The 12932-nt window shown below is 42.3% G+C and overlaps 1 protein-coding gene across 1 annotated transcript; it reads right to left on the reverse strand.

Annotated features, from left to right (window-relative positions):
- Positions 1 to 5982: 5982 nt before the first annotated feature.
- Positions 5983 to 7351, reverse strand: LOC126393135 (trace amine-associated receptor 3-like). Its single transcript, XM_050049021.1, has 2 exons — positions 7179 to 7351; positions 5983 to 6799 (listed from the first exon to the last, which is right to left on the reverse strand). Exons 1-2 carry the CDS (start codon positions 7349 to 7351, stop codon positions 5983 to 5985), a joined length of 990 nt encoding a protein of 329 aa, XP_049904978.1.
- Between the last annotated feature and the right edge of the window lie 5581 nt (positions 7352 to 12932).

Consider the following 12932-nt stretch of genomic DNA (forward strand, 5'->3'; position numbering starts at 1 on the left):
GATAGTATACATATGTGATAATAATCATATGTGTATAATAACAGTAGAAGTATGACTATTGATAACAGCAGCAGCAGGAGGCATCTGGCAGGACCACAGCAGCAGCACAACCACATACGTCACACTACCCAGGCACTGCTGCAATACGAGTTAACCTGAGAGACAGTGGAGCACAAAGGCTCCGGAGAAGAAGCCGAGTTAGTGACATCCAGAATGGCCGAGTTAGCAAGATGTAATAATAGGACACAGCAAATAGATGAGCCTGACTCTTCTTTTGGGGTATATCGGGATGCCAGCAGCTTTACATGCATTAATCCTGCTCAGTGCAGTGCACATACTGGTGGAGAAGAGGGTGAGGGGTGGTGGTTGGCAGGGAGCACAGTCTTGATGGCTGCCTCCTGGTTATCCTTGTCAAAGCATTGTTCAGTTTTGGAAGGAGGTGTCACTGGTGTGGGGTGCGGATGGTCGTTTTGATCCGTGATGGCTTGGATGCTTTGGGGGTTGGAGTTGTCTTATCCTTCACTTCTGGCTGGGCTTGGCTCACTTAATGCCCCTCATGTGGTTAGTCGTGGATGAACCGTAGGCCTGACCATCACCTGATCCCTGAAAGCAGTGTTGCATCCCTTCAGCAGCAGGCAGACCTCCTAGTACATCCACAGCTTCTAAATTTAAGAATGTTATCTTTTTGAGGGTGGTGACACTCTTGATGTTAGTGTTGTTCGTCATAACAACTACAGTAGAACAGAAGTACTGACCTGCAGATACAAGGACCACAACACAGCACGTCCGGGACATACATGAGAAGTGGGTGAAAACCTTATCACACAGAGAGCTCATCCAACCAGAAAAGGATGTCCTTGCCAAGGGACTGATCTTTGCTGTAACACCAGAGCAGATACCGATTGTAGATCTCATCCCAGCAATGGAGTCAGTTATCTCACACAACAAATTGGCAGACCCAGTGGCAGAACAACTTAGGTTGAAGGTATCAGCGGCTTCGCTGGTGCAAAAGCATCCCCTTCCAACCTCACCATCAATGAAATGAAGACCCTGACATCACTGAGGAAAGACCGGAACATCAACATCTTGCCGGCAGACAAAGGGTGATGCAAAAGTGGTGCTGAAGAAAGCAGACAACCATGCCAAAGTCACTGATCTGTTTAGCAATAACACCACCTATGAGGTACTGAGGTGAGATCCTACCAGTGGCTACAAAAGAAGGTCATAGATTCTTCATAAAAACTGGAAAAGGACAAAGTCATTTACAGACCACTGTATTATCGACTGTACCCTGATGAGGCCATCCCATGCATCTATGGACTCCATAAGAGACACAAGGAAGGAGCATCACGAAGACCCATCAGCAGCAGCATAAGCTCGGTCACATACAACATCTTCAAACAACTAGCTATTATCTTAGCTCCCCTGGTTGGTAACACTCCACACCACATCAAGAACTCTCGGGATTTTACCAACAAGACTAGAGAGATAACACTGGACTCTGACGAAACTATGGTATCATACAACATCACTTCACTTTTTAGTTGCATTCTCACCAAAGTCACAGTAAAGACAGTGAGGAAATGTTTGCTACAGGACAGTACCCTTTCCAACAGAACCAACTTCACTCAGACCACTTTTGTGACCTACTTGATCTCTGTTTGACCACCACCTACTTCAAGTACAGTAAGGGTTTCTACCAACAAAAGCATGGCTGTGCTATGGCCTCACCAGTGTGCCCAATAGTGGCCAATTTGTGCATGGAATACATGGAGAAAAGAGCTCTAACCACCTTCAAAGGAACTGCTCCTAGCCACTGGTTCAAATATGTGGATGACACCTGCATCAAAATCAAAACTAAGGAAGAGGAAGCCTTCACAGAACATATTAATACAATGGACCCCAACATCAAATTCACATGGGAGGATGTCAGGGAAGACAGCCTACCCTTCTTACACTGTGCAGTATGCATTGAAGATGATAGAAGCCTAAACATCGCGGTGCACAGAAAACCTACACACACGGACCAATACGTGCTATTCGAGCCTCATCATCCACTGCAGCATAAGCTGGGAGTCATCAGAACTCTGAACCATCGGGCTGAAAATGTGCCCACGAGGACAGGGGAGAAGGCAAAGGAACAGACTCACATCAGGGAAGCACTTCAAACCTGTGGCTACTCCAGCTGGGCCTTTGCTTAAACCTCTAACAGACACAGAGCAGACAGAGAGGAAGAGACACAAGAACGAAACAACATCATCATTCCCTATGTGGCAGGAGTATCTGAGAAACTCAGGAGGATCTTCAACAAACACCACATCCCTGTGCACTTCAAACCCAGTAACACACTGAGTCAGAAGTTCTTTCATCCTAAGAACAAAACACCCAGACAAAAGCAGAGTAATGCAGTGTATGCAGTTCTGTGCAGCCAGGAATGCACAGATTTGTAAATTGGTGAAACAAAACAACCACTCCACAAGCACATGGCACAACACAGGAGAGCCAGCTTGTCAGGTCAAGACCCAGCTGTTCATTTACATCTAAAGGAGAAGGGACACTCCTTCGAGGACAGCAACGTTCCAGCTTGGCCAGAGAAGACAGACGGTTAGAAAGAGGTGTGAAAGAGGCCATCTACGTTAAACTGGAATGACCGTCATTAAACAGTGGAGGTGGCCTACGACACAACTGATCACCCACCTACAATGCAGTCTTGGGATCCCTTCCCAGATGACTTAACACCCATTCTCATCTGGACCCATCTAACCCTATCGACACACAAGATGGCCGGGTGGACCAATGACTCACATGTGACCATAACCACTCTAAAACTAAGAGGTCACATGTGAACTGAACGACTCAGAAAGGGTTCACACTCACACTGAGTTTAAAGCCTGCGACTCAACACCAGTCAGTTGGAACACAAGAAGCCTCCTGGATGAGAGGTGAAATGTCATCAAGAAACCAAAGCAAGTCCAGTTGAGCCTATGATATAGCACTTATAACTGCTTGGTACATCCACAGCTTCTGATTTGAGAATGTGATCTATTTAAGGGTGGTGACAGTGTTGATGTTAGTGTTGCAGTAGTCCAGAATGGAGAATGCATAAAAATCAATATGTGTGTAGGAGTCCAGGATGTCCTGAGTGGCAAACATACTCCAGTCTGTGTGTTCAAACTGGTGCTCTGGTACAGAGTGTGGTCTCTCTGACCCACTTAACTGTTCAAACTGTAGGTTAATGCCATCTGCAGGTGCATCCATTGGTGGAGCCAGGTTGGCAGCCTTGGCCATATTTTAGTGAGCTGAAGATTGATAATCAAGTTTTCAAAATTGTGAGATGCAATGTCCAAAAGTTCATGTAGGCTGTTTTGTAGGTATGCTAGACTGTTTTGAGTGAACAGACTTCAATTAAATAGGCAGATAACTGCTTATGGGCAGAATGTGGAGAGACACTGAGCCTTAAATTGTACATGTAAAGCCATCTTGGTCCATCATCGTACCTCCAGCTCCCCATGACTGCAGCACTTGTTCCTTCCCTACAGGGCCTCCCTCTGTTCACCTTTCAGCATAGCCCATTGCAAACCCTGTGGCCTATAGCTCTTTCACTCTCGACCCGTCATTGCATTAATGTAAAAAATGTTTTGATTAAAACAAATGAACGAACGAATGGGGCTCATGCTGGTGTAAGCAGTCTTAGCCAGTGGCATCACAGCATTGTGGCCATTCATGAATGCCACGTGGGATGGCTTTGTGAGTGCATCTCCCAAGCCTACAGGTAGGGGGCAGTGACCTTCCCACTGCGGTCCACGCAAAGTCCACAGATAGTGCAGCAGTTTATGTGGCCTTGTTTAGGGGGTGAGTGTTGAAGACATAGGTATGGCAGCGTCATGTTCCACTAAGCCCTTCATATGGCTCTATCTCTTGGACATATGGGGCTTTTTTCCTGGGTCTGTACTTGCTGGGACAACAGAGGACTGGTGGAAAGGGTTTGGTGTGTCAGTTGTGTTGCACCTGATTCCCCTCTAAGCATGACACACCTACATGTTCAAGTGCTCCTTGATGACCTGGGAAATGTGGTGTTCAGGATGTCTATTGCTTGTCACTCAACTCACTCAACTGGCTCTATTTGGTTCAGTTGCAGAATACCTGGGTTGGCTAGGTCCCCTTATGTCTCCGATTCAGCAGCCGTGGTTAAAAAGAAGTAGGCGGGCTGCAGCGACTCATTTTTAGCTGATCAGGGTCAGTGTGGCTGGGTCAATGCTGTGTTGTCGTGACGGGGCATTCATTTATCAGGCTCCACACACTGTACCCACTGAACTGAGACCACCTCCGAAAATGAGTACAGTTCACTTCAGAAAGGTCTGAGTTCTCTTGGAGTGTTCATATATGAACAAAATATGCTGAGTCACTGCTCTGAGTCCGTTTAGAGGGCTGAAAAGGACCATGTATGAAAAAACACTATCAATTTCGTCTGCCCCTCAGGATAAGACACCACCCTCCCTCAGTTGGAACTCCTGGTCATCATCCCCAAGACCCCTTTTATCATTCACCTTTCATTAAAAGACTTGTATCAGATCAGCTCATCTGTCTTGTGTCGGCATTTTGGTTCATCCTTAACAAACGTGACCAACATAGAATTAAATGCTCAAACAACAAAAAAAGTTATGTTAAGATGACATAAAATTCCTGTCAGACAAGGGTCATGTGACAGATCCATTTTTTTTTGTGTCTGGCATATTCAAAACCTTTATGTTACTGTGTTGTACTGAACTAAATGTTTTGAGTGCACTGTGTTTAAAAATAATAATAAAATAAGTTTTGGAAGCAAACTGGGATTTACACTGTGGGCTTTTCTCATTCCGACAGGCAGTTTATGTGCAAATACAATTCTGTTGCTGTTCCACTCCATGACTTAAAGGAATACTTCAACGCTCAAATGATCATCACCCACTCTGTAATTAATAGGCCTTTACTGTTACTGTGATTTATTTATTTTAGAGTTTTGAATGTGTAATAATTGACCAGTCCAAGCTATATTACTTGTTGTGAAACATCAATAAAACACATGAGGTCATTCTGAATTTTTATTAAAATGCCTGGTTTATTATCATATTTGATATCACTTTACAACAAATTGCTATGCTGTGTGAATTCAAAGAAAAGAAAATGGTGTTAAATTGCAACCCATCACATTTCATGTACCTTGTTTCATGTACCTCTGTTCTTTGATTTACACTGTATGTTTCTCTGCAGATTTGATTACAAAGATGTGATGGCCTGTAGATAATCATGTGTTTTCAAATAATCTGTTTTACTTCTTGCCACAAAATAAAACCCCATGATGCTTCTGAGTGTGACTGCATGGATAATACCCCATGATGCTTCTGAGTGTGACTGCATGGATAATGTGAAAAATAATTGTCATGAAGTAAACAAATGTGATGAATTACATTAAGCTGAAATGATAAAATGCCCTTTGTCCCTGCTCAGAAAGGGAACATGATCTGTTTCCACTGACAATTTTATCTGAAACACAACACTTAATGTTATTCTTATGGCAGGAAAAGTGTGGCTAATCTGGAGCATCTTTTCTCTGTGAAACAGGAGCCTCATCAGGCCAGTAATCTCTGTTTGCAACAAAATGGCCACAATTCACTGAGATGATGCTTTGAACATAAATAAATGATAGAAATTAAAGCTTTAGTTGTTGTGTTGGGCTGAAATGTTTCCTATCACAAACAAAGAAGACTCTTCATATGTGTAATACACATAGGATTTTATGAGACATGAAACCGGGTGATTACCTAGGGACAGTTTATGGTGCTTGTGACTCTTTCTTCCAATGCAGGCCTTTCTACTATTGATCAGACACAATTTAGACTTAAAGACACTGTCTGTATTTGATCATTCACTCACTGAGCAACATGAACAAATGCATTCAAGTGTCCACAAAGCAGGCCTCATTTCAGTCACTCCACAGCCTCTCTACAGTATGCTGGTCTCACAGGAGCCAGGCTGCAGAATCTGAAGACTGACAATGAGTTTAACTGCTTTTCTAAACCAGGAATAAGACAAGGCATGAATCAAGGGGTTAAGACATGAGTTAAAATAGAACAGACATTCCACAGCAGATACAAATAAACTGTTGGCCAGGTTGTCACCTGCAAGAATGACACAGTAATATGGGCAATAACATATTAGAAACACAATTACAAGAACACCAAGAGTCCTGGCTGCTTTCAGCTCCGATTTCTTTAATTTTTGATTCACTGAAAGCTGGAGACTGACAGCTGTGATGTGAGAGCGCATGGCACGAGCCTGAGACACAGCCACAACAAATACTCTCATATACAGAACGATGACAACAGTAATGGGACCAATAAAACTTATAAAAAGATCAATAGCTCCTGAAAGATAGTTAATGACAATTACACACTCTCCGTGGCAGGAATTAAAGCTGCCTGGTTGAGTCAGGTCATCCTTTCTAAAATGAAAGCAGTAGAGAGCAGCACCGAGCCAACACAGACACACACAGAGTTTAACGCTTCTCACAGTGATTCTGTTGGTGTAATGCAGAGGGTCACAAATAGCCACATAGCGATCAACTGATATGAGCACCATGTCTCCTACTGAAGAACACATAATTATGAAGCTAGTATAACCACACAGAGTACACGCAATGTCACCAAACAGCCAGCAGGATGTTTTTAGGACAAGTTCACCTGGTATCACCACAAGGCCTGCAAGAAAGTCTGAAACAGCCAGAGAGAGGAGGAGGATGTTGGTGGGTGTATGGAGCTGCCTGGAAGTAAAGAGAAAAACATCATGAACCCAACAGGTTCAGGCTCAGATCTAAATGACAAAACAACTAAAATGTGTATGCAAAATGTTTCTGTCACATCTATAGTTAAGATATGGTTAATTGTAAACAATTGAAATAACTTGTTTGATGTCAATGTGAATAGAGAGCAATGTTAAATATTGGCAGGAGATGGTACATGAAACACATTTGAGTTTTACGGTGCAAAAAATGGTAAAATATTACTTATAATATGATGACACTTTCTGAGGTGCAACATTATTCAGAACTAGCTCAAATACATTTCTTTTAAATCTACAGTAACTGCTCCCATTTTTAAGCTACAAAGCATGTAGAGAGAAGCTGAGGAGTTAATCTCTGCCTGAAGTGGGAGACTGCGATGATGACGAGCAGGTTGAGAGTCACGGTAAACACAGAGATAAAGTACATCACAATGATAATGAGCATTGTTTCAGGCAAAGAAGTGGTGGGCTTCCTGCAGGAGGTGTTGAGGAGTTGTGGAAAGCAGAGCTCTGCTCCGTCCTCAACCTCCATCTTCAAAGATCTGCAGAGAGCTGCAGGTCTGGCAGCTTCCTGAACAAACCCAAGTCATATACTGATTTACCTGTCTCACATTCTCATAATTCCTCCCCTCTTTTTTCTCTCAACCTCTGTTGGACTCTGATGCCCCTCCTTCCTTGCTCTGCACATTACGCCATCATCTTCATCACTTTCCCTGGAACTCTGCCTCTCTCACTATCTTTTTCTGTTATTCTTTACCTTTGTTTCCTTTCCTTGTCCTACCTCTATGCCCTTTTTAAAGTGATTAAAGCAGTGTTTAGAAAGTCAACAGGACATAGAAAAAACAGCTCACTAATTCATTTTACTGAGGCCACTCCACACAGCAGGGGTACCAGTGCGGAGGGATCTAGTGGGAAAAAATATCTTCGAATTTTCCAGCAAATAGATGAGCCTGACTACTTTTTGAATATATCGGGATGCCAGCAGATTTACGTGCATTAATCCTGCGCAGTGTGGTGCACACACTTGTGGAGGAGAGGGTGAGGGATGTTGGTTTACGTAATCAGTGATGGCTTGGATGCTTTGGGGGTCGGAGTTGTCAAGTCCTTAGCTTCTTGCTGGCCCTTCTAATGCCCCTCATGAGGTTAGCCATGGATGAACTGTAGGCTTTACCATCACCTGATCCCTGAAATCAGTGTTGCATCTCTTCAGCAGCAGGCTTACCTCTTAGTACATCCACACTCTTGAGTGGCAAACAGTGCTCTAGTACAGAGTGTGGTCTCTCTGACCCACCTAACTGTTCTAACTGTAGTTACAGTTAGTTACAGTTGGTGGAGCCATGTTGGTAACCTCTGATGCCTTGGCGATATTTGGAATGAGCTGGAGATACCTAATCAAGTTTTCAAAATTGGGAGATCCAGTATCCAAAAGTTCATGTCGGCTGTTTGTTAGGTATGCTAGACTGTTTTGAGTGAACAGACTTCACATAAATAGGTAGATAACTGTTTATGGGCAGAATGTGGAGAGACACTGAGCCCTAAATTGTACATGTAAAGCCATCTTGGTCCATCATCGTACCTCCTGTTCCCCATGACTGCAGCACTCTTTTCTTCCCCAAAGGGCCTCCTTCTGTCGACCTTTCAGTATAGCCCATTGCAAAGCCTGTGGCCAATAGCTCTTTCACTCTGGACCCGTTATTGAAAATGTTTTGATTAAAACAAATGACACCTTTTGTAAAGGCAAAAGTGTGGGCAGTGACCCTCCCACAGTGGTCAATGCACAGTCTACACAAAGTGTTGCAGTTTATGTGGCCTTGTTTAGGGGGTGAGTGTTGAGGACAAAGGTATGGCAGCATCATGTTCCACTACGCTCTTCTTATGGTTTTACCATTTGGACATGTGGAGGTTTTTTTCTGGATCTGTGCTTGCTGGGACAACAGAGGACTGGTGGAAAGGGTTTGGTGTGTCAGTTGTGTTGCACCTGACTCCCCACTAAGCATGACACACCTACATTTTTGTGTGCTCCTTGATGACCTTGGAAATGTGTTGTTCAGCATGTCTATTGCTTGTCACTCAACCCTTGCAAGTTTAGGTCATGGCTCAATCTGGTTCAGTTCTGGACATGTCCCCAGCACTTCCCGCATCTGTGCCCTCCGTTCCCCGCATTTTTTAAAGCTGTTACCACTGTTGTTTTTAACATGTGGTAACGTGTTTTTCCAAGCCGTCTTTAAATGTACCATGAGTAGACGGCGCCAGGCGCATCCACGCTGTCGAGCTGTGATCAGAATCAATTGCACAGACGAGACATGTTCTACTGGGCAGTGCTGCCGTGTGTTAACTATGTTCAGCAAACCAGCCAGGAAGAAGCAAAAAACCTTGCACAGTTTCTTCTAAACAAACTGGGTAAGTTGAGTAATGCTGTTGCATGTAGATAATGTTAGCTAAATGATGACTAATTAATAAAGACCAATATATCAAGTTAAGCTAGTTAACATTAATGCTAATGTTATGTTAAATCACATGCTAGCTAGTTTCATGCTAGGAAAAAACCCTCGCCTCCTTAATTTTTGCGCAGAACTTGTGCTCACTATTGCTTTCACATATTTTTTTAATCTTTATTGCTACAATAGAAAGTGCAGGGTCAGGGAGGAAACATTGGACCAGAGACCAGCAAGGATGATCGTGCAGGGTCTTCACAGGTGGGGAGAGAATATAACTGTCTGAGAAAAAATATCTATAGCATAAAAGTGACTTTGCGATTAATTTCCACAGCTCTGTCACCACTACTATTCTTAATCTATTTATACATTTTGCTTTGCACATTTATTTTCTATATTATTGCAATAGATAGAAGAGGGACAGGGAGAAACCAGGCAGGTATCAGGACAGGGACCTGACAGCAGCACCAATTATCAGCCCAAGGCTTCACAGGTAAGGAGAAATTATAACTGGCTAAGGAAATGTCTATAGGATAAGAGTGACCCCAAGATTTATTTTCACAGCTGTTTCAGAACTACTCTTATTTATACTCCTTAATGTTTTTTGTCTGTATTTCAATAGGTAGCACAGGGAGAAGGCTAAAAAATATTTGATTCATTTTGCACATCTGTGCTGTCATATTTGACTGAAATGTAAAATACATCTTGATGTTGATATGTTTAGTGTTGTGTCACTTTCTGTCTTCATGCCATTAAATTAAATTATGTGGCTTATTACTCTGTTACCTTGTCACTTCCATTCCATTTTGTGTGCGAATAACTTTCTAAAAGGAATGGTGTTTTACTGAACTTTTAGTGTTCAGTGTTGTCATTTGGCACTTAGTTATCTGGCTACTTGCCCTGTAGATGCTCGAGGGTCATTCTGTGTCAACTCAACCAGAGTTTGGCAGCTAAAATTTTAGACTTTGAATATGTCACCAAACAGAAGCACCATGTTTTTAGGAAGACTTCTCCTGGTATCACCACAAGGCCCACAAGAAAGTCTGAGACAGCCAGAGAGAGGAGGAGAATGTTGGTGGGTGTGTGGAGCTGCCTGGAGAGAAAGAGAAAAACATCATGAACCGAACAAGTCCTCAGATCTAAATGACAAAACAACTAAAACGAGTATGCAAAACATTTCATTTCTTTTAAATCTACAGTAGCTGTTCACATTTTTAAGCTACAAAGCATGTAGAGAGAAGCTGAGAGTACACCACAATGTTAAGGAGCATTGTTTCTGTCCAAGAAGTGGTGGGCTTCCTGCAGGAAGTGTTGAGGAGTTGTGGAAAGCAGAGTTCTGCTCCGTCCTCAACCTCCATCTTAAGAGATCTTCAGAGAGCTGCAGCCCTGGCAGCTTCCTGAACAAACCCGAGTCATTTAAATGATTTACCTGTCTCATGTTCTCATAATTCCTACCCTCCTTCTTATGACAACCTCTGTTTGACTCTGATGCCCCTCCTCCCTCTGTCTGCACAACACACCTTCATCTTTGTCACTTTCCCTGCAACCCTGCCTCTCTCACTTTCTTCCTCACATACTTCCCTTTGTTATTCTCTACCTCATTCCTTCCCCTTGTCCTGCTTCTATGCCAAGCTCTTTTGGTCCCTGTGCTGAAAAGTAACATGCTTTGTTTTTTCTGATAATCTAATTTAAAACACAAAAGTTAATAATAAAGTTTATGGCAGGAAAATATGGCTGATCAGGGGCATATTTTTCCCTGTGAAAAAGGAGCAGAGCAGGTCAGTAATCTTTGTTTGCAACAGAAAAGACACAACTCTAATGAATAGATAACCTCAGTAGCTCCTTGTTGTGCTGGATTCAAATGGTTCCTATCACAGAAAAACACTGCACTTCATATGTGTAATATATGTGGGATTTTAAGAGCTGATATGAAACAGGATGACTACCTAGAGACAGTTTATGATGGTTGTGACTCTTTCTTACAATGCAGCAGCATCAGAGAGGAAAAATACACAACAGTCAGAGACTGAAACCCACAACATGACAAAACTATACTCTCCAAGCAAAAGCTGAATGTTGTCTGATCATAACATTCACATAATTCTCAACACATTGCCAAAATGCAGGTTTACCTTGGATTAGTTTAAGTAACTCTCATTATTAATCATTAAAGAGGACCTATTATACTCATTTTCGAGCCTTTGTATTTGATTTCAAAGGTCACACTCCCGAGGACTTCCGAAGGGCTGCCGGCATGCCTGGGCATGCCCATATAAGTAAGTCTGGCACGAATTAACGTCACACGGACTACACTGTTTAAAAAAAGACTGTAAAACACAGCGTGCAGAGCCATCCAAAACAGCTTGCAGGGCTCACTTCCAAATGCGCGAACCTCATTATTTGACGCGTTGGCATTGTTTAACACGAGTATGCAACACTGTAACATTTATTGGTCAGAAAAGAGGAAAAGCATAATAGTTCTATTTAAATTCAATAATTTTCTAAAGGGAATCCTGGTTTGTCAACTTGGTTTGAGATGTATCCCTCTCTCAAAGCAATGGACACATTTGATATGACTTGGTTAATCTAAGATAGATACTTTTCAAAGAAGATTTTGTCCAGATTTCTTCCAAACGTACCTTCAGCATAAAGAATGTCAATTTCTGTTTGCATGATTCATGATAAATACCACCCCTTCCCAGGGATTAGAGGACTGTTCCCTTACCTCCTCAGTTGCTCTTCCTGAGGTTTCTACCATTTTTTTCCCCCCGTTAAAGGTTTTTTTTTTTGGGAGTTTTTCCTTATCTGCTGCAAGGGTCCTAAGGACAGAGGGATGTCGTATGCTGTAAAGCCCTGTGAGGCAAAGTGTGATTTGTGATATTGGGCTTTATAAATAAAACTGTTTGATTGAATTGACTGAAAATCTGTTATGCTCTTGCAAATATGTGAATTGTGAATTTTATTAGTGTTCACATTTAATGTTTTTTTAGTGTCATGTGTGAGACTGTGAATGTTTTCACAGCATTGTCCATGACCTTAATTTCTTCACATTTCTTCCTCTCTGCATTTTTTTCCACTTCATTGCAATAATCACCATCTGTGGCAAACTTCTTTTTAATAGCCAACTTTTTCTCCATACAATGATCCTCTTCTGTGGCATGCTTCTCTTTGATGGCCTACTTTTTTTACGATCCAAAAGCAGCACCATTTTCTCTACATTCTTGTGCCATGTCATTGGCTTCAACAATAACCATGGCTTGTTCTTTGAAAAGCTCACCTCGTGTAAATATCACTGGGTGGATAGGGGAAATTGAATGTCACACTGTTCCCTTCTTTTTGCATGTCTTTGAATGCCTTTGACTATGCTGCTGCACACTGCTGGAGCCTTTGTGCTCCACTGTCTCGCAAGTTAACTTATATTGCAGCGGTGCCTAGATAGTGTGATGTGTGTGGTTGTGCTGCTGCCGTGGTCCTGCCAGATGCCTCCTGCTGCTTCTGTTATCATTTGTTGTTGTTATACACATATGATTATTGTCACATATGTATACTATCAGATATTAATATATACTTTCAACATATTGTACCACAATAGCCAGAATTATAATTATAATATTATTACTTTCATTATTGTTGTTGTAAGCTGTCCTGCATCTCTCTCTGTCTCTGTCTCTCTGTCTC

The sequence above is a fragment of the Epinephelus moara genome, chromosome 7 (assembly GCF_006386435.1).
Source record: "Epinephelus moara isolate mb chromosome 7, YSFRI_EMoa_1.0, whole genome shotgun sequence".
NCBI lineage: Eukaryota > Metazoa > Chordata > Actinopteri > Perciformes > Serranidae > Epinephelus > Epinephelus moara.

Excerpts from the sequence above, each read along its gene's own strand:
- LOC126393135 (XM_050049021.1), bottom strand. The coding sequence starts at position 7,351 with ATGGAGGTTGAGGACGGAGCAGAGCTCTGCTTTCCACAACTCCTCAAC. Across the intron at positions 6,800-7,178 it reads ATCGCAGTCTCCCACTTCAG|GCAGCTCCATACACCCACCA; the intron begins GCAGAGATTAAC and ends CTTTACTTCCAG.